This window comes from Balearica regulorum, chromosome 1, assembly GCF_011004875.1.
Source record: "Balearica regulorum gibbericeps isolate bBalReg1 chromosome 1, bBalReg1.pri, whole genome shotgun sequence".
Classification (NCBI taxonomy): Eukaryota; Metazoa; Chordata; class Aves; order Gruiformes; family Gruidae; genus Balearica; species Balearica regulorum.
In genome coordinates this window covers 13,455,536-13,474,636 of record NC_046184.1, presented here as the reverse complement: position 1 = coordinate 13,474,636, position 19,101 = coordinate 13,455,536, and the positions used below count along the sequence as shown (strand labels likewise).

Here is a 19,101-nt window from a genome sequence, read left to right as displayed (position 1 = left end):
TTCCTATTGCTCTGGATTACATGAAGAAAGGAAAAATGGATGCTGTGGTGACGGGGGGACGGCTGTGTTCTTTCAGGCCCTGTATTTTGGGTGCTTATCTTCTAATATCGTCAACTGGATGGAAATACAGGAAGTCACCAAAAAAAAGTTAGAAAAACTTTTGTGGGTGGGACTTTTCCCTTCTTTGGTAAGTCTGCTTGCCAGTTTCTGTGAACAAAACCAGGGATAATGTTTGTTCATCTGTTTTATTCACTGTAGTTTAGCTGTAATTATCTACACTTTACACCATATTAGTAAATCTACTCCAGAATATTATATTATAATAATTAAGCCTTAGTAATAAGAGAACTTGCTCAACAGCCTTATTATTAAATCTTTGCTCAGATATGGGGGGACTCTGCCAATTTTGGTGCAGATTATAATGCGTGTGGATTAGTGAGGTTCTGCTTTAATAATAATACTGAGTAGTCGACTAGGAATTTTAATCTTTAAAGTGCTTTTCAAGCATTAAATAATTAATCCCCATAACACTCCCATGAGATAGGTAAGTAAATATTACTATCCCCGTTATACAGATGGGGGAAGCATGGGTTAGAGAATTCAGCTGGGCTGGCCAAAGCCACTGGGATCGTAATTGCCAAAGCAATGTTTAGGACTATGGAAAGGACTCAGTATTTTTGCATTTAGAAAGTAAGGAATAAGTATCACTTCCCTGGAAGCTCAAAAACATTGCCACAAAACTGAAAATGTCTTCCCATGTGTGCCTCTTTCTTTCAAAACTGTATTTTCTATTTCTATATCAAGGGATACCTATGTAAAAGGTCTACAGATCTTTTAAAATAGAAATTTGCTGTAAGACAGAAATAACTATAACACCCACACCGATATACACATACACTGTTATTTAACAGAAGGATGTTCTACTTTCCTGCTAGATACTACATATTTATTAAATACTAAAGACATGTTTGTAAAGCAAATTTTAATATTCGATTTTGTCCTTGAATAGTTTTTACCCATAGCGACAAAACAACTAGAACCTTTGGGAGCCCATATTTAAATTGCCTGATGTTTTTAGACCAATTTTATTAACCAGTATATTGATTCATTTAGTTAGTCCTTTTTTTTTTTTTTTTTTTCCCCACACACCACAGGTTCCTGAAATTAAGTTGGTATTGCTAGAAAGAAGAAGGTGGTATTGGAAATGCAGCAGGAATATGAATGAATGTTTGCAGTTCCACCAAGGTGGTCACAGAAGGAAAGGGCACTTTTCCAAAATGACTATTGATTTTTGCACTCACATCAGATGAATGATATATGGGGTAGTTCAAGTTTCGAATAACACCCAACCTCAGCTCTAGAGATTTATAAAATGAGCATTAAAAAAAGGATGAATTGGATTATCTGATCAGTACTCTGAACAGGTAGGAGTATCTGGCTTGAAGGTACAGGCCAAGATGCTTTAGTAATTTATTAGACAAATATAAAAGCATCCGACATACTAAGAGAATTAAAGATCTAGAAAAATGCAGTTTGCAGCTGACTGGAGGTTTCTGAAGGATTTAACTGTATTAAAACAATAAAAACACAGTATAAGCTCCCAATTTTTCATCTACCTTTGCAAATACAAATGCAGTGGTCACTAGTAAGGTCTACCAAACCCATGGTGCAAGAAAGCACAGGCACTTGATCTGGATGTACTTTCTAGACCACCTTCTAGCACCTGCATCTCTCCTGTACCATAACTTCAGGTAAGCCTGCTGATCATCTTCCATAAGTGATTATTTATACAAAATAGAACAATTCCTGTGGGAGACATGCGGACTCATAACAGACTGCACTATGATGTTATGGTAGTGGCCTCTCCTGAGGCATACTAGAACGGTCAATATATCTGCTCTACATCAGGAGATTTGACTTACATCCTTGGTCAGTGCTCTAATAAATGGCATCACAGCCTCAATTTTGGTCAGAAAAAGCTCCGTTGCAAAACTGGCTCTTTAGGAAAATCCTTACCCTCAAAACTGTTTCATTAAAACCACCTGAAATGGAAACATTTTATAACACACATATTTTCATTTGACTTGTTATTACTTTTTTGTCAATCAAGTATTTCGGTTTTGGTGCTGACCTGAACTAAATTGCTTTTGATTTTCTGGATATATTTTACTGGGAAAAAACTTTCTATCCTAACACTTCCTGCCAAATAAATAATCAGAACCATTCACAACTGAGTGGCTGTGCAAAACTAACTTTAGCTGTATTTATAGAGGATTTATGTTTCTACTTATTTCAGGAAAAAAGACTTTTTTCCTGTGTCTGTTATGCTACAGCAGGAAAAATAAAGATAATGCATAGAAAGTTGTGGTTATAAATATCTAACACTTGTGATGGAACTGCAGTTCACTGAACTTCCTATGCCTGACAGCTGGGACTTGCACAATGTCCCTAATGTCAGCCTGGATTTTTAACCTCCTGATCTCTCTGAATTGCTTTCAGTGAAGAACAAAGCAGAAGTAAGGTGAGAATGACTGCAAAGAATGGTGCAATTCAGTTTTCTACAGGATGCAGGAACTTCTTTGTTGTTAGGAGCTCTCCGATGGTGACATACAAGCTGGAACGACATGGGTGCAATATTCAAATGGCCTCTAGACATGTCCAGCCCTGCCCTAGCAAAGCATAGGGACACGTCTGTGTTCAGAAAATTCTTATTTATAGACACAAATTGGAAATAAACTGTAATTTGAAACATACACAAGCAATCGATTAGATCACCCGGATTTGCATGCCCAATGCTGATACCTTAAGCACAGCTTAGTGCCTGGGTGCTGGGGGCAGGAATTCTCTGGGCATCACACTGGAGGAGCTGCGCAAAGGCTAGGGAGATACCTTTGGGTATAACGCCCTTTCTATTTCCAATCTGTCTACTTCAATAGTGTGAGAGTGGCCTTATAGTTTCAGCAAATATACTACATTGTGCAAAGTCAGCAGCAGACAGACTGAATGCATGTGAACACTTCTGTGTTTTCTGTGATGACAGCAATCAATAAAAAAATTAGGAAAAATAAGTTTTCCTTTTCCTTTGCTTTCCAAATATCATTTATGGGCCATGACTCTATTACAAATTTGATCCATCTGAACAATCTGTGCGGTTGGATCTGATTTATGAAGAAAATAGCTTGAAATCAAGTGCAAAATGCTATGTGTAAATTCAGCATAGCCACTGGGTTTAAAAAATGAGTATTTCCTTACAGCATGTTCCAAAAAGTCTTCAATTTTACATTACTTATTTCTTCGAGAGGCTGCATGTAAATATTGTTTGAGATCAGCATCTAACTTCCACCTTCATATTGCTAATATTTTCACAAGCCAAGTACCGTAAGGAAGGGGAAAGTTATGGCTTTGGTTCCCAAAAGTTTAAGATTTTCTACCTGAAAAGTCATATTCAAAGGATAATTTTTTGTCATGAGAAAAAGCAGATATATAGCAGACCTATGGCTGCGTTTCTTGCACTAGCAGCAATGTAACATGAAAAACCAGTTATCTAGGATATTAAAAGACATTTGTAAAATGCATAGCTGTTTTGATATCTAAGATAATCAGTTATGAAAGAAAAGTCAAATACTGTAGAAACTATTAAGCGAGCTAGCGTGTAAGAAAAAATTGGAAAGGACTATTAACAGTTGTGAGATACAAAAGTGTATTAGAGAAAGATAATATACATGCAGAGTTTACAAACCGTGTCTTTAGGGTGGCCCAATAAGTAGAAATATGGGGACCCATGCTTGTCACTTTTCATGCACATGGAGAGACTGGAAGGTACCATTCCTAAAGGAAGGGGAGGAACAGCCTAGGACCAATCATTAGAATTAACGGAACCAGTGACATACAGATATTTTACTATTGTTAGAGCAGAGAATTCTTAGTAAGTTTAGAACAACTGAGTAAAAAGCTTATATGTAACAGGAAAGAAGTAATTCTGTAAAGCTAAGACAAATAAGCATGCTGTAAGTCTAAATATTAGTGGATGACTGAAACTACTGTGCATATATATTCAAGATGTCGATTCACCTGGGCTATGAATGTAGAGTACATCTTGAGGTGCTTTCTGAAGGAGTCATAGCAAATCAAAAGCAAAGGGTTTAATGCAATTAAGGACTGTGCCAAATTATTTGTATGAAAAATCCTTGTATTGGTATCAACTCTGACATTTTTTGGTTTTTGTTGGTGGGGTAGTGCTGAAACATGAGTCGAGAGTTTCTTCAAGGTCCTTCAAAAATGACTTACTGCTAAATAACTTGTAGCTTTTATCTGTTAACCAGCAATGATTTTGTGCGTGCTGAAACTACTTTTTTGCATACAGCACTTTTCCTCCCTTAAATAGCCAAAACTGAATCTAAACTCCAGTTCTGTAAAATCGCCTGAATGTCATGAATCCATGGAGTGAGTTTTGTACATAATTTAGCATTGTGTGAAGCAACAGAGATTCCAAAAATGCACACTGCAACCCCAGGACATCTCTTTTAACAAAGTTCAACAAGGGCAGGGGACAGCGGGAAAGAATCACCGTTGTGTAGATCCATAAAGCACCAACCACCCCCGAGACACAGATTCCTTGTTCACCAAACCTCACTGATTCTGGTTCTCTTGGCTCTGTGTGTATTAGCATCACAGCATGACCCAGCAAACTCAGAGCCAGATCAAGACTTCCGAGAGAGGGCAATGGAAAAGTTTTCCAAAATCTCGATGTGAATGGGCTGGAGTCTCTAAAACTTACAACTTTCTGCAGGAGCTCCTATGGAAATTAAAACTAAGTGAAAGACTACTAAACTTGATAGAAAGTATGATTTTGAAGTCCTGCTGTGAAAGTGGGAAGGGAAATGAATTAACTTTCTTCCAGATGTTCCTTACGGGTGACATTCAGTGTTTCTGCTCCCTCTGCAGTGCCAGACAGAAAGCAGCTGGGGAAGGAGGTTGTGCCTTGCCAGGGGAATGGGTTCCACCTACAAGTGTTAACCTCAGCCTCCTCCACCTTTACACTCTGTTTGCAATTATTTGCTCGTAAGACTCATTGCTTTCAGATACTTCTAGGAACTTACATATTTTAATGTAGCTTTGAGTCATGAAAGCTCCCGTGAGGAAATGCTAAGAGCAGTAAGCCAGAAGAAGCAAGCTGCCAGGACTGCTGGGACTGAGAATGAAACATCCCAGGCTTTCCACGGGACCGTCTTCCATAGATATTTAGAGAAAATAGTGGTGGTTCTCAGAGAAAACTCTAGCTTCCTGGGGCCGATCCGTCATTAGAATTAACTTGCCTCTTGCAGAGCTCATTGCTGGATGTAGAGGCTGTGATTTGTTAGTTTTACTTAATCTTTAATGTTGCTATTTTTGGGATTTTGTGAACAGTTTTCCCACGTTTTGCCTTTGGGGATGCTGCTTCATGCCAATGCTTGGCTGTGCAATGTTTGTGTCCTTCTGATGGTGTTTATACAGCTATGGCTAAGGCCTGAAAAATAGGAGCATCTGTAATTAGGCTCCCACAGTGTCAGCAGACAGATTTTTAGAAGTGCTTCACACCCAGTAGCTCCTGCTGAAGTCAATAACCTCTTAGGTAGATACATACACAGGGAATTAGGCAGCCATTGCAAGAAAAATCTTGGTCTGTCATTTTATTTAAATTGCATTTAATGCCAGGATGAGAAGTGCTCAGTGCTACAGTGATGACCATGAATTTTGTGTCCTGTGACAGGTACGAAACGTCACACCTCTTCCAGCCAGACTCCCAGGGCATTAAGTAATTTTTGGGATGAGGTTTCCCAGCAGTCTCTTGCACAGTAATATGATTTATCTTCTTTGGAGAACATGGCTGGCAGAATATTTCCTATGAAACATGATGCTGACGTTCTTTGGGTTTGGATGAGCTGTGATAATTCACCTTCAGTGGAAGCACAGTTCCTCTGGCTATCCTTATCCTCAGCAAACATGTTCTGAGATGCTGCGTGATAAAACATCTGTTTTCTAAGCTTCCTTTGTTGCACCCTGCTGTGAAATCAGCTATCGTTTTGGAGCATTAATCATACCCCTGCTCCTTCCCATATCTTCTGATGCTACCGTGCATGCTACATGGGGATCTCTCCCTCTGAAGTGCTCTGGGATCTTTGGCATTTGTTTTCAAGCAAAATCAGCAGCTGGAGTTGAGGTAAATGATGCATTTGCAACACACTTTATTTCTTCCCCTAGGTTTGAATAGTGCTTTAGCTCAGCCAGAATTTTCTGAGATGTACTTGTAGGGACAGATTTCCAGGCAGCATAAACTGACATAACTCATTCAGGAGATTTACGTCCTCCCAGGAGCTTGTTCTTAGTTTCTTCACTGAGTGCTTTCTTCTTTTCAATACATATTCTTTTCTTTCACAGATCACTTTCCTGCCATTGATGTTTTTTCCTTAACACTGCTTTTACTGATGCCAATCACGTCATCATTCAAACACTGATATTTCTTGCACTTAAATATATACCGTCATATTTTGTACTAACAGAAATGTGGCTCTGGAATTTAAAAAGCATTGATTATATTGCACAAGGAAAATAAAAAAGTTGAAGACTGAGAGACAACAAGCTTCCTTCTTTTAGTGCTGAGTCTGAATGGCACTGCTGTTGGAAAGGTGTTTAAACACAGAGTTACTACAGCTGACTTGGGAAGTCCTTGACCATTTTGCTTGTCAGAGACCAAGAGAGAATATCCAGGAAAGGACCCTGGTACACTTGCTCTGCTTTTATATTCCTCCCTAGACTTCTGCTGCACATCACCGTTGCAACCCACATACCAGCTCAGTCCTCCAGCCTTACATTTTTATATTCAACTAAGTCTTATTTCTCATTGATGGTCTCCAGAGCTGGACCCTGATGAGAATAAGAAATATTTCTGACATGTACTTGCTGGAAAAAAAAAAAAAAAAGGCTGATTATTTCAGTAAAAAAAGCTCCAATTAGTCTTGTTACATCTCAACCATGCAATTCTGCTGGGAAGAAGAGGGAATTACTAAATGTTGACTAGCTTGTCTACTACCCTCAGGACCATTTTGTTCTTGAGCTTATTGTCACAATCTTCTCTGCATTCGGTTTTCCATTACTTGGAAAGGACAGTCTTTTCTGGGGGTCTCTGTCATTAATACTCCGACAGATGTTCTTTGCAAAACTATGACTTACCCTTGAGATTCTGGCCTTCTCGAGACGTGCCCTCTGGTTTTAATAATTTCTGTTTGTTAAGTTCTGTTTTAAACTTCCTAAGCAGGCTGTTGTTGATTTTTATGTGCACCTTCTGTTTGTTCTTAGAGTATTTCTCATTGCTTTGGGTAATGACCTAGGGAGGACTTTTTAATATCTCAGTTAATTTCAAGAGGCATCTTCTCATTTTGCTTCCATTTTGCCTGCAGACTGGATACAGCACCAACATTTCTCTGCCTGTGCAGTGCACATATTAAGAACTGCAGGATGTGACTGTTTTCCTTTGCTGTGATGCAATGTGTATACATTAGAAATTAATTCCTGAACACTTTTACTGCTTTTTCAGTACAGTGGGACAACACAGATTTCAAGCACAGCTACTTAGTTCTCCTCCTGTATGGAGCTGCAGGCTGGGGATATGGCTAGGAAAACGATCTGATTAAACAGCACTTCTTTGCAGCAACATGTATATCACAGTAATCTGCATTTTTACACAACTGATGCTTAGCACTCCAAATGCCTTTCCTAGTGGTGAGCATGGCTTTAAACAGTCCTCTGAAGTTGTGTTGTTTCTTTCTGGTAGCGCTATAAACCGTGCCTGGATTTGTAGTGGTTTATCTGTACGTCCTACTCATGTTCTTCTGGGGAAGGGAGGGCTTGTGCACATTGACAGCTTTTGGGAGACTTCCCAAAACAATGCTATTTACACTGAATTTTTAAAAAATCCATTTATATTTTCTTATGATTCTGGAATAAGGTACAGATTTATAATATCATAAAGATATAGAATTTTATTTTGGATCTCTGTAAGCCTAGATTTAAGGGCCATTCAGAACTGGGATCTTAAGAAAGTCAGATTTGAAATGGTTCTGGACTGCAATCGATTCTTTGCTCATAGCAGTCTCTTGTGACCCTCCTTAGATTAAATTGTTTTCTGAGGAAGCAGAGACCTGCCGGTATATGGTTCTGCTATTTGAGAAGGATTGCTACTGCTATAGCAGTCCTGGATATTTGTTTGTTTTTTCATGAAAATGTACCTCTCCCTACAAAAGAGGTTTGGAGGTGGTCCGAATCTCTGTTGGAGGTCTCCCTGAAAGGATTATACATTGGTTGAAATTGTTATTAAATGTCTTAGTACCAATTTATCATAATCCTGAAAGCCATTTTGGCTTCGTTCCTACTGACCAAAAGTATAAGTCACTAACTTTATCACCAGATGGGTGGGCTATGGCCCATCTTTGCTGTTCTTATTCGAAACTCTTGAAAGCTGGGAAAAAACAAAACAAGCACAATCCTAAGTATTGCCCCAGCAACAGAACTGACACTAGTTTAGAGAAGAAAATGGTGCAATTACCGTGTATACTGACAGCCGGCAAAGCATTGACTTTCAGTGGAGCTGACTTTAATGTCTCCAACAGAGGTAATGAGTTTATGTTGGTAACAAGGACTGACCTGAACCTACAGTTAAGCTTAAGTATTGCTTTGAATTTTTCATATGCTACTGCAATTTCTGGTTTTAATGGGAAATGATGCTAGAACTTCAAAAGTAACATTAGAAAAGCTTCATAGAGTTTAGCATAACGAAGTCAAGGAATTTTCATTAAAAAACTCTTTTCCTGTGAGAATTCAGGCCTTAGAACTTAGGTAAATATATGATATTGTTACACTTTAGAGTAAGCCCTGATTTCACTTTTTAAAAAGAACTTTTTGTCTTTTAATTATCTTTGGATAATTTATTTTTACTTCTTGTCCTTTCAGTACCAAAATAAGGTTTCTATATTGTCTAAATGACTCATACTTTTTTAAATACTCAAAAAAGTCCTAGAAGTCCCCCTGAAACAAAACATGAGAAGAATGGATCCTGCTTTCTCACCACAATGAGCAAAGTCTCCTCTTTTATTCAGAGCTTGCTTCTACTCAATCATCTGCGTATGTTGTCAGAGGTAACACAGTGGGCGAGGTTGCAAAGACAGAAGTACATTCTTGTTAATGCTTTGAGTTTAAACCTGAGCCACTGAATTGCATGGCAAAAAGATCACCTGCTGTGATTCAAAATGTGCAGAGAAGTACCAATAGAGGAAGAAAAGGACAGTTTATGGACAAATCAGCAACTCCCAGCACACTCAGAGATGTCTCCCAAAGAGTTCAAAGTGCTTCCTCCTATGCACATCTTATAAGCTGTTGCCTGTGTTGGGAAGGCAGCAGACAGTGATGTACACACATATATGGTTTTGAGCTAAGGAAGCACTTAAACATGTGAATAAGTCCACCTCTACTCAGGTAAGCACTTAAGCCCATAATTAATGTGCCCCAGGACATTACAATATAAATATCTGCAATTGCTACTTAACCAAAAGCAATATAATTTATTTATATAGGTTCATGCACATAGAAAAATGTAAAGATGAAAACCCACCATATTCTGGGACCTGGCCTGTTCCACGTTTCAACAAGAGTCGCACTCTCCTGCCACCAGACTTGATTAGCTCTATTGCTCTGGCATGTGTCATGTCCCTTGTGCTTTCTCCATTGATTTCAATTATTTGATCTCCTACCTGTCAGGTAAAGAAGAATATTGAGTCAGACAGAATTGCAGGAAAATGAACGTTTCAGAAAGAGACATATTCGATGGATCACAGGTTACTTGAATGACAGACAGACACATCAAGGCAAATTTGTTCCTGTCTGTCTGAGGGATATTACTGGCAGATTAAATAACCTCCAAAGTGGATTCTGAATGTGGTATATCAAATGCTGCTCGTCTTCTGCTGAAATCAGTGTAATACATTTGTAACTTGCCTCATGTCTTCTACATGTAAGAGGCTTTTTTGAATTGCTTGATATGTTGGAATCACTGGAAATGTTATCTGTGTTACCCTTTAATTTGCAGTGTTGTTTGGGCCCAGAAAGACTGTTGCTGCATTTAACTTGCTGTTTTCATACAGAAAAGAGAGGTTCAAAGCACAGATACAAAGATCCATCATTTGAATATCCAAATCTTGGTAGCAAAGTTTCACACAAAATTAAGAGTTGTTATGAAGCAAACTGTTAAACAAAGAAAGGTTAGTGCTATGGCACAGATCACGCAGATTTGCTGGAGTTCTTACAGGAGCACGCTTTGAACTATTTACCCATAGAAAGTTTTTGCTCGGAGTAAGCACAGCCCCTGGCTGAGCTGCCTAGTTAGAGCAGCCGACTGCGGGGCTCTGATTACAGATTTCTGCCACTCATCTCCTGGCTGGCTTTCCAGTCAGAGTTAGCTTCGTTATTATTTTTCCACCTCTGTTTCTACAGCTATAAAATGGGGCACTGCTGTCTGCGTCTCCCATCTCCCTCCCAGCTTTGCGTCCCACTGGGATGTTTCAGTTCTCTTCTGTCTGTGCGAAGAGCCAGCTTTCGATGCTGGAAACCTTCTCCGTGAATAGGGGAGCGATTGCTTTCCACTGTGCCTGGTCGGCATGGCAGATGGCACGTGTACTAGCCGGCAGCCGTACAGCTGGTTTGGTGCTGCAGTACCACAGCCACCCACTTTTTTTGTGAGAGAGTTAAACGAGCAACACGGTGAGGCGAGGTGTGAGCCTTGTATTAGCAGCCCACAGCCTTTGGAGCCCATGTTTTGCAGCTGTGCTGCAGAAGCCTCCCAGCCCCATCGCAGGGGTGACCCAGGTGAAGCCCAGAAGGACGGCTGATCTCCTGGGGCTGGCAGAGGTGCTGGTCCAGGTGATGGGCAGCCAAGAGGGGTGTGTGAGGGTCTCAGTTGAGTGAGTTCAGCAAACTCCTTCACCAGTGCCAGAGGGGCACATCTGCTCAGCGGGATCACAGCCGCCTTGGTCTGCATTTATGGCTTCCGCACCGTGTGCATCCACTACACTAAAATAACAATGCTGCACACATCCTGGAGAGGGTTTCAGGGAGACGATACAGATTTGAAGATGACGGGCACTTCCTTTTCCTCTTACAAGCCTGTCTTGACAAAATCAGCTCTTTGCTGGCCTTGGACATTGAAATGTTTTCTGGTTTGCATGTTTTCTTTGCTACTATTGTATTTCTGTCAACTAAAAGCATAATCCTTCAGAGGCTTTCCTTTCTTCCTGAGTTTGAAATATAGTATTTACCAAATAATTGTGCATAATATGAAATGTCAACAAGACTCCTAGCATCAAAGAAAAGTGGAAGGGATGTCAAGAAGTTATCTAGTCCCTACTTTTGTTCAGAGAAAGAAAGAATGCCACTAAAAGCACTATGGTAGTGTTTCTCAATTGGAATTCATACCTTGTCAATAGATGTTGCAGCCTATTTTAAGAACTCTCCCAGGATCCTGTACGCAATCTGTGCCAGTACTTCACTTAACTAAAAAGCCATTGATCCGAATAAAACCTCTCAGCCTTGCTATCACATTTTGTAAATGCTGCAGGCTTAGCAGTGGGGGAAAAAAATCAGGATTATTTTGTGCAAAAAGGCCTTGTTTTTGCAGTGCAAATTTCTTCCTCAGCGGATTTTCTCTGTTAGGAAGAATGAATTTGGTTTCACCATGCAGTATGCATTTTTAGACACTTCTGATGACATCCAGGTCACAGTGACACACAGTGCAGGTGCTCTCTGGACTGTGGAGAGATGTCCCCTGGGTTTGGCCATGCAGGGCTGTTCACATCACCCTGACCTTTGGAGCAGCTGGTAGGATGTAGTTGCTGCACACACTCAGAGCAGAAATGGAAAAATCTCTCTTACCAATTGTGTAGCACAAAGACAGAAGATAGATTTGTAGCATCCCCACAAGGATACTAGTCAGGGCAAATACAAACAAAATTCAACCAGTTTGGGAAAACCTTTTTCTAAATGTCATGAAACAATTAAACTCTGGTGGAAATCCTATAAAAATAAACTCAGATTTTCCAGAGGCTTAAAGACAGCTCTTTTTTGTGTCATGTTGCCTGGATAGACCGTGTTTTGCAGAAGGTATTTGAAACGATCTTGTTAGCATGTTTTGAGAGAAGAAGTGCTAGATTAGATCAAATGAAGGAGGAGTTCTTAAGACTCCTTGATAAATAACCATTAAAATGAGTACTGATGAAAGCTGTTTAGAGCACATACAGTCCTTCAAATAAAATCCTCTGCACTCTGGAGCAGAAAGAGAGAAAGATTTTAATACAGTTTAATATGTAAAAAGGTTAAGTTAATGTCACATTTTTCCCTTGCTGTTTGCCTGCCTTCTGTTCTCATTGGTCAATATGCAGGAACTATCTTGTATTAATGTAACCTTTCTGTATTTCAGTGGATTAAAATATTTTTTTCTCTGTTGGCAGCATGTAGCTGATTTGATAGTTCCCTCTTTTATTATAAAATATTATGTGCAAATAATCTGGCAAAGCTTAAAAAAGGCCAACATCTTGGTTACGGGACCAAAGGAGGGGAGAGAAAGAAGTCTGCAAAAATTAGGTGCTCTGAAATTTACTTCAAAAAGTGTGAGACCAGAGGTAAAATGAATAGTTGCAGGAGCAGCGGGTTAATTGTAGCTGACTGATGTATAACTGAATTATACTGCCTTTGCAGCACAAGCACAGCTCTGATGATTAGATAAGAAAAACAACACGGAAGAGAAATGTTGCCAACACTCTTACCCTGAGAGAAGCTTCAATTAGACTTTACACTCATATCTGGGGAATTCATACAAAAGAGAAAACCTTGACTGAGGAGTGTTTCCCCATGTGTTTAATAAGGTACAAATTCCTACTCTTCTTTTTCTGCAGTTAAACATTCATAACCTCGTCCTCCTTCCCCTTGCCAATGTGGATTCTCTGATGTTTGATATGGGAAGAAACCATGCTGTATGCTCTCTCTCTGTCCAGACATTCAACTTTGCTTTCTCTCTCCTCTTTTCTATTGTGGAATAGATTTTTAGATATTGTGGGACTATTTCTGTCTTTTTTAAATCCAGTGATTAAGAGGAACCACCTATTGAAGATGCACCAAGGTGAGGGCAGAGGTAAGGGTAAGGACATAAACAGGTCTGGAAAGAACCAGTGCCTGTTATATGGGATCCTCCTTACTCTCTTTTCAGGATCAAAAGTTGATTCCTGCAGTTTTATGTCACACATGACATTTCTCTACACTTGTCTTCTGGATTTCTGGACCCTTTCAAGTTTGTCTGCCATCTCCACACTGGAGATATTACCAAGCTGGGGTAGGCAGAACAGATCAAAATGATAACATTCTTCACATGTGGGAAAAACACTTATTAATAACGTCCCCAGAATGAGACCTTTGCCTTTTTGTAACACATTTGTTTTGTGATTCGTGGTTAGCTTGGATTCCGAGATTATCCCCCACAAGATAGACAGTTATCTAGACACTCCCAGTGTCTAAACAGCTATCCCCATTCTACGTTGTGCATCTGATGTCTCTGCCCTGAAACGAGCACAGTGCAACTCAATGAATTTTATCAGATTGACTGCTTTAGTATGAAATTTTAATTTTGAAATCTAAATAAAAAAGAAAATCAGAAATTCGAAATGAAAATTACTGATATGACAAGATCAACAATTTACATGTTCATGGATTTTTTCAACTTTTTGATAATTAATCACAGATTATTTCTGAGAATGAAAGTTAAAGGAACTTTTCTCTATTATTTGGCCTTAAAAAAAGGGAATATGTTTTTCTTTCTTTAGTCTGCTGCTAACTTTCTTGTCCTCCATGAATTCTTGGGTGTAATTACTAATAGTCTAGAAGTTACTTTTTCTTAGCCATGGAGCATACATGAACATCAGCAGGTTCAGTTCACTTGAATCTAAGTATCCTTTACGCAGTTTTCTCCTTATTCTGATTTATACTAATTAGTCTTTGTTGAAGTTGATATGGCAAATTTATGGTCCTTCTGAACATCTCATTGAAGACTGATACAAACAAAGCACTGAATATTTCAGCCTTCTCCACAGTCTCAGTAAGCTATGGGCCTCTTCTGTTCTTCATATTTCTTTTAATATATTTGTGTTGCCTTTTCTTGTTACCTTTTATACTTTCCTTGCAGCCTGCTTGGATATCATTCTGACACATTTAATCTTCCCTCTGCATCTAGCGGGACACCAGCCATCTAGCAGGTGTTGCAGCATCAAGCTTCGAGTGTCTAAATCTTTTATTGGGTATGACCTGTGCCATTAGCTCCTTTCATGGAAAGTGACACATTTGAATATCAGACCATTATTTTTAAGAGTCATTTCAGCAAGCTGCCTTCTGTGGAGATAAAAAGCTTTTCAGAGGAAACACCAGAATATTTTAAAAGATACACTTCAATGTAGCAACATTATTATTTTGCATGACATTTAGTTCCTCTGTCATTTTACATTTTATGGACTTCATTTTTCTGAAGAAATTAATGGGAAAAACAATTCCCCACATATGGAGAGTTAGCCACCCCTAAAATAATGCCTTCAGCTTCCGTGCCGGTCAGGTACAATTTTTGCCTGATGGCCTGAGAGGAGGCATGCATCCTAATCACCAAGTTTTAAATCCACAAATAGCAGGGAAAAGGTTTGAGAGCACAGCCCTTGAAATCCAATATTTTAATCTCACAAAGCCACAGACCGCCTTCGGCTCTTTGGAATAAACTTTAATTCAGAGGTGTCATTACACGGGATGCGTGCACGGAGCTGCAATGAACGCATCCCTTTGCAAGGCTGGCAGCAGTTTGGTGGCCAGTCGTGCGAAACAAAGCCATGGACCCGTTCCCGCTCCCAACAGGCAGGCCCTGAATCGCGGGACATCCCCCTTAACTGGCATCAGCTCTGATTTGTAACCTTCCTGGCAGTCTTCAGTAAAGACTACAAAGCCGGAGTGATCGGCCTCCTCACCCTCCAGACGTTCCCACCAGCTTAAGGTTGAAGTGCGTTGGCAAGCCAGCCTGGGAAGCTTGCACAGCTGCTGCCTGAGCTGCATGTATTCTGAAGAAACGCACTCTTTGCAGCTATGAATCTGGCAATTTTACACACATTGATTTTACATTGTGTGTCTTTCTTCCTACAGAATGTGGACCTGGCTGAATTTCCATGCTGTTTGGGATAAATGCCTACCCAGCCCACCGGTTCTCCTCCTGACCCAATGGCATTTGATAAGGAGAATGTTCCTCTATTATGTTCGTACAATGTGCAAGCACAAAGTAAACACCGAATACTTCTCCCCCCTGCCTTAATGTTTTTAAAGTTGAATATTAGTGATCTAAATGTAATTACGAAAGTAGTTTGTGTGTATGGGAAATGTCTCTTAAAAAAATCCGTTTCGGTTCAAGTTAATTCAGATCCTTCATCCATGCGTAAGAACAACTGAGCTATAAAATTGGGCAGCATGTTTTCTGGCAATAATGAGAAGATAATATTCCTAAGGAGAGTTTAAGTGACATCACTATTGATAGGTTAATTAGAAAGAAAATTGTAAAGCTTCTCCAAATCATTAGAATAAAGTGCCTCTAGTACATGTGAGTTTAGCTGTGGAGTCTTTGTTCTGACCATATTTTATAGTAATTATTACCTGTCTTGTTAAAAAAAGCCAACCATACTTATAAAAAGAATTTCAGAAGCAGGCTAAATCAGAAGGAAATACATACAGCTTTAATGTAGCAAAGAGTCTTTCCCTTGCTCAAATGTACTTTTAAACTACCGACAATAGCCTCGCGTACGTTTGCTGCCGTCAGTGCGTAAGGAATGATCTCTAAGCAGGTGTATAGTTCCCGGTTGCACAAAATGAAATTAATTGCGTATGCACATTTTCACTCTATGTTAAATAAGGAAATTTAATGATAAAAGCAGCCTCAAATGATTTGTGCAGAGGGCATTGCTATCTGTCATTTTATTAATGCATTTTATAATTAAACCTCAGGAAAGAGACTAATTACACTTAATTCCTTTTATATAGGCATTCTGCTTTTATAACTGAAACATTTTTTGCATATTATTTGTTGCTGTTGTTATTGTTAATGAGTCCAAAAGGCTGAGAGATTGTCTGTACTTTGAGACTGACTAGCAACTCCACAATATCTGTTTTGGTGAATTTCCAAGTACTGTCAAGCCCTAATATCACTGCCTGGAGTTAGGCACCGGCTGGCTCTCTGCTGTGCACATTTCCTCACAGCAGAGAATGTGCAGTGCCTGGAAATCCCGCGGGTAATGTGTAGCCTGAGCAAAGCTATGGGGTACTTCTAGTCTTGGACCCCTGCCAGTGCATTTTAGGTGTGTGAGACCGGGTGTCTCAGGAAGAGACGTGGCATTTCTCTTTGGAGGAATTACGCTAACGCGTCCCATGCGACTTTTGAAGCAACCACCCATGAAGATTGAGAGTCACAAACTCTCTTCTTCTGTGGCCAACCAGTTGTGTAAGCAGCTGCAGCTTCTTACCGCTGGAAATGCAGGGCTCCTTGTTCCTGCAGAGAGCGGCTCTTGCCTCCTGCCCAAAAGGGGAGGACACAGTGCGGGGAAGAGAGGGGCCACAGGACGTGGGCTGAGCACGAAATGGCTTTCACACCACTCCTCAGCAGGTGCTCTAGCTTTTTTCACTTTTCACTTTTTCACCTTTTCCTGAGAGAGGGAGAAACATGAGAAGTGCTATTACAGAAAGAGAGCTTGGAAAACAGAAAGCGTGCATGGCCGAGCGCCTGCGGAGAATGGGCACTGCAGGAGAGAGAAAAGGAGTTTGCAGTGGTGGGTGGCTAACAAGAAAACAAAGTGGACTTGTGGCACTACAGTTGACTTGATGTCTTCTGCAGCATTGCTGCAAGATAATTCATGTATATGTGAATTAAAAGTGTCAAATATAAAAGGAAAATTCATTATCCTACTGGAGTTAATTGATATACCATTACCTTTTTTAAATCCAGCTAGGATGACTCAGTGTAGTATAGTGTAATAGTAATAGCGTGTATTCACCACTGTAATCATGGATGGGAACCAGTAGAGACTGTTAAAAAGGAAGAAGAAAATTTTCTGGTATCTTCTTGATGCTCTCAGGAAATTGCCATTAGGCAAAAGCAAAGCAAATTCAAGACTTGACAAGCCAATTTTATAGATCTTACATAGAAGCCTGGGCATAAATATTCGTGGTGACTGCTTCATCCAAAGTTGCATCCAAACGGCAAAACAGAAAAGAAGCTAAACTCTGCCAAGTTAAACACAAAACCACAAAAAGGCTTTTGAGGAGGAAAAATGCTAAAATGTAAGAGTTAAGAATATGTTTTCAAACATACCAGAGGAGCAGAGCTGGAGAACCAAGACCTCAAAAGATAGTTTGGGCACAAGGTAGAAAAGCCCGCAGAAAAAAGTTAGACAAATTCTTTGCATCAATGTTCACTAAGAGGAGGACAGCAAAACTCCTACAGAGGGTCTGCTCGCCACGGGGGTGAGTCTGAGGAGCTGGCTCCAACTGCAGGGTCAGTGGCAAAGATTTTAGAACAATCTGCTGAAATGGATAGTAAGAAACCACCAGAATTAGACGGCATTCATCCTTGACTCTGAAGGAATTTGGATATGAAGCTGCTGAACTAGTAGCTATGGGACATAATCTACTGCCTAAATCAGTAAATGGCTGAGTAGCAGAGGAATGGGAAGTGGCAAGTGTGACACCAGTCTTTAAGGATGGTCCTGGAAAGTAACCAAGTGAGTCTCATGTTCAATTGAGCAGACGGAAGGAAGCAATAAGGATGGTGAGGGTTAGTTGGCACATGGGTAATGATGATATAGTGGGGAAGGGTCAGTGTGACTATTGTAGAGGGAAGCCATTCCTCACAGATCTATTGCAGGTCACTGGAGCTGTCAATGACTATATAGATAAATGTGATCTGGTTAGTATACTGACATTTTCAGAACACTTTTAACAGTAAAGCTTTCAGTAAAGGCTCTGCTGTGGGATGAGAAAGAATAGGGTCTTCTAGGTAAGAGATTAAATTCTAGGGAAAAAGAGCTTTAAATAAGTGGTCAATTTTCATAATCAGAAGACCTTACCATAGTGATTGTTCTGTTCAGCATATTTGTAAATGGCATTGTGAAGAGGTTGAAGATTGGGGTCATAAGATTTGCTGGCAACACAATACCATGCAGGATTGTCAAATCTAAATTTAAAGTTAAAAGCTGTAAAAAGATATCCCAATACTGTGTGTTAAAGCAGCAGGTGAAATTCAGTGGTGCTAAGTGCTAAGTGCTAAGTGCTAAGTACAGTACATGTGGAAAATTACATAGACAATCGCTCTAAATCAACCATTACCCCTGAAGAGGCAGATCTCATAGTCCTTGTGGTTAGCTTGCTGAAAATGTCAGCCCAGTCAAAAAAGCAAACAGAATATTAACTGTTAGAGAAAGGATAGACAATATAGGAGAAGCCATCATTATGTTATTTAGGAGCACCGATATCTTGAAAACTGCAGATTGTTCCAGTGCTTCCACCTCAAATGAATGTGGTAGACTGAGAAATGGTTTGGAGGAGGCCAATGAGGCTGGTTGAGGGTAAAGAACAGCTCCCTTCGTAGGCAAGACGGAACTGACTGGTCAGCTTCAGTGGGAAAAATGTGGATATGATGTAGGTGAATAGAATAAGGAATGATATGGAGAATGAGGAAGCAATCAAAAGATTATCATGTTGTAGCTACAAACAAAATAAGGATTTTTTTTTTTCAAACAATGCAAGCATTTATCTTTGGAATCCATTGATACAGTGGATCAGGAATGTCAAAAGCAGAGTGAATTCAAATAAATAGTTAAAAAATAGTCCTAGATACTAAATATGAAAATTCCAGCATAACAAAAAAAAATCCATAAACTGCTGATTGCTAGGGGCTTGGACGTTGTTCTACCCAGTGAAGAATCATTTCAAACTTGCCCTCTATTCCTTTCCTAAGCA

General features: G+C 39.7%; 1 protein-coding gene across 7 annotated transcripts in view; it reads right to left on the bottom strand.

The window, feature by feature from the left end:
- Nucleotides 1-19,101, bottom strand: part of MAGI2 (membrane associated guanylate kinase, WW and PDZ domain containing 2) — a 770,610-nt gene that overhangs the window by 13,768 nt on the left and 737,741 nt on the right. For 6 of the 7 annotated variants that reach the window (XM_075774424.1, XM_075774656.1, XM_075774500.1 and 3 more), the window contains one exon: nt 9,644-9,782. In XM_075774424.1, coding sequence (XP_075630539.1) covers nt 9,644-9,782 — 139 coding nt within the window. Of the gene's footprint in view, nt 1-3,739; nt 3,829-9,643; nt 9,783-19,101 lie in introns of all 7 variants that reach the window. The other variant, XM_075774880.1, reaches the window with a different exon arrangement.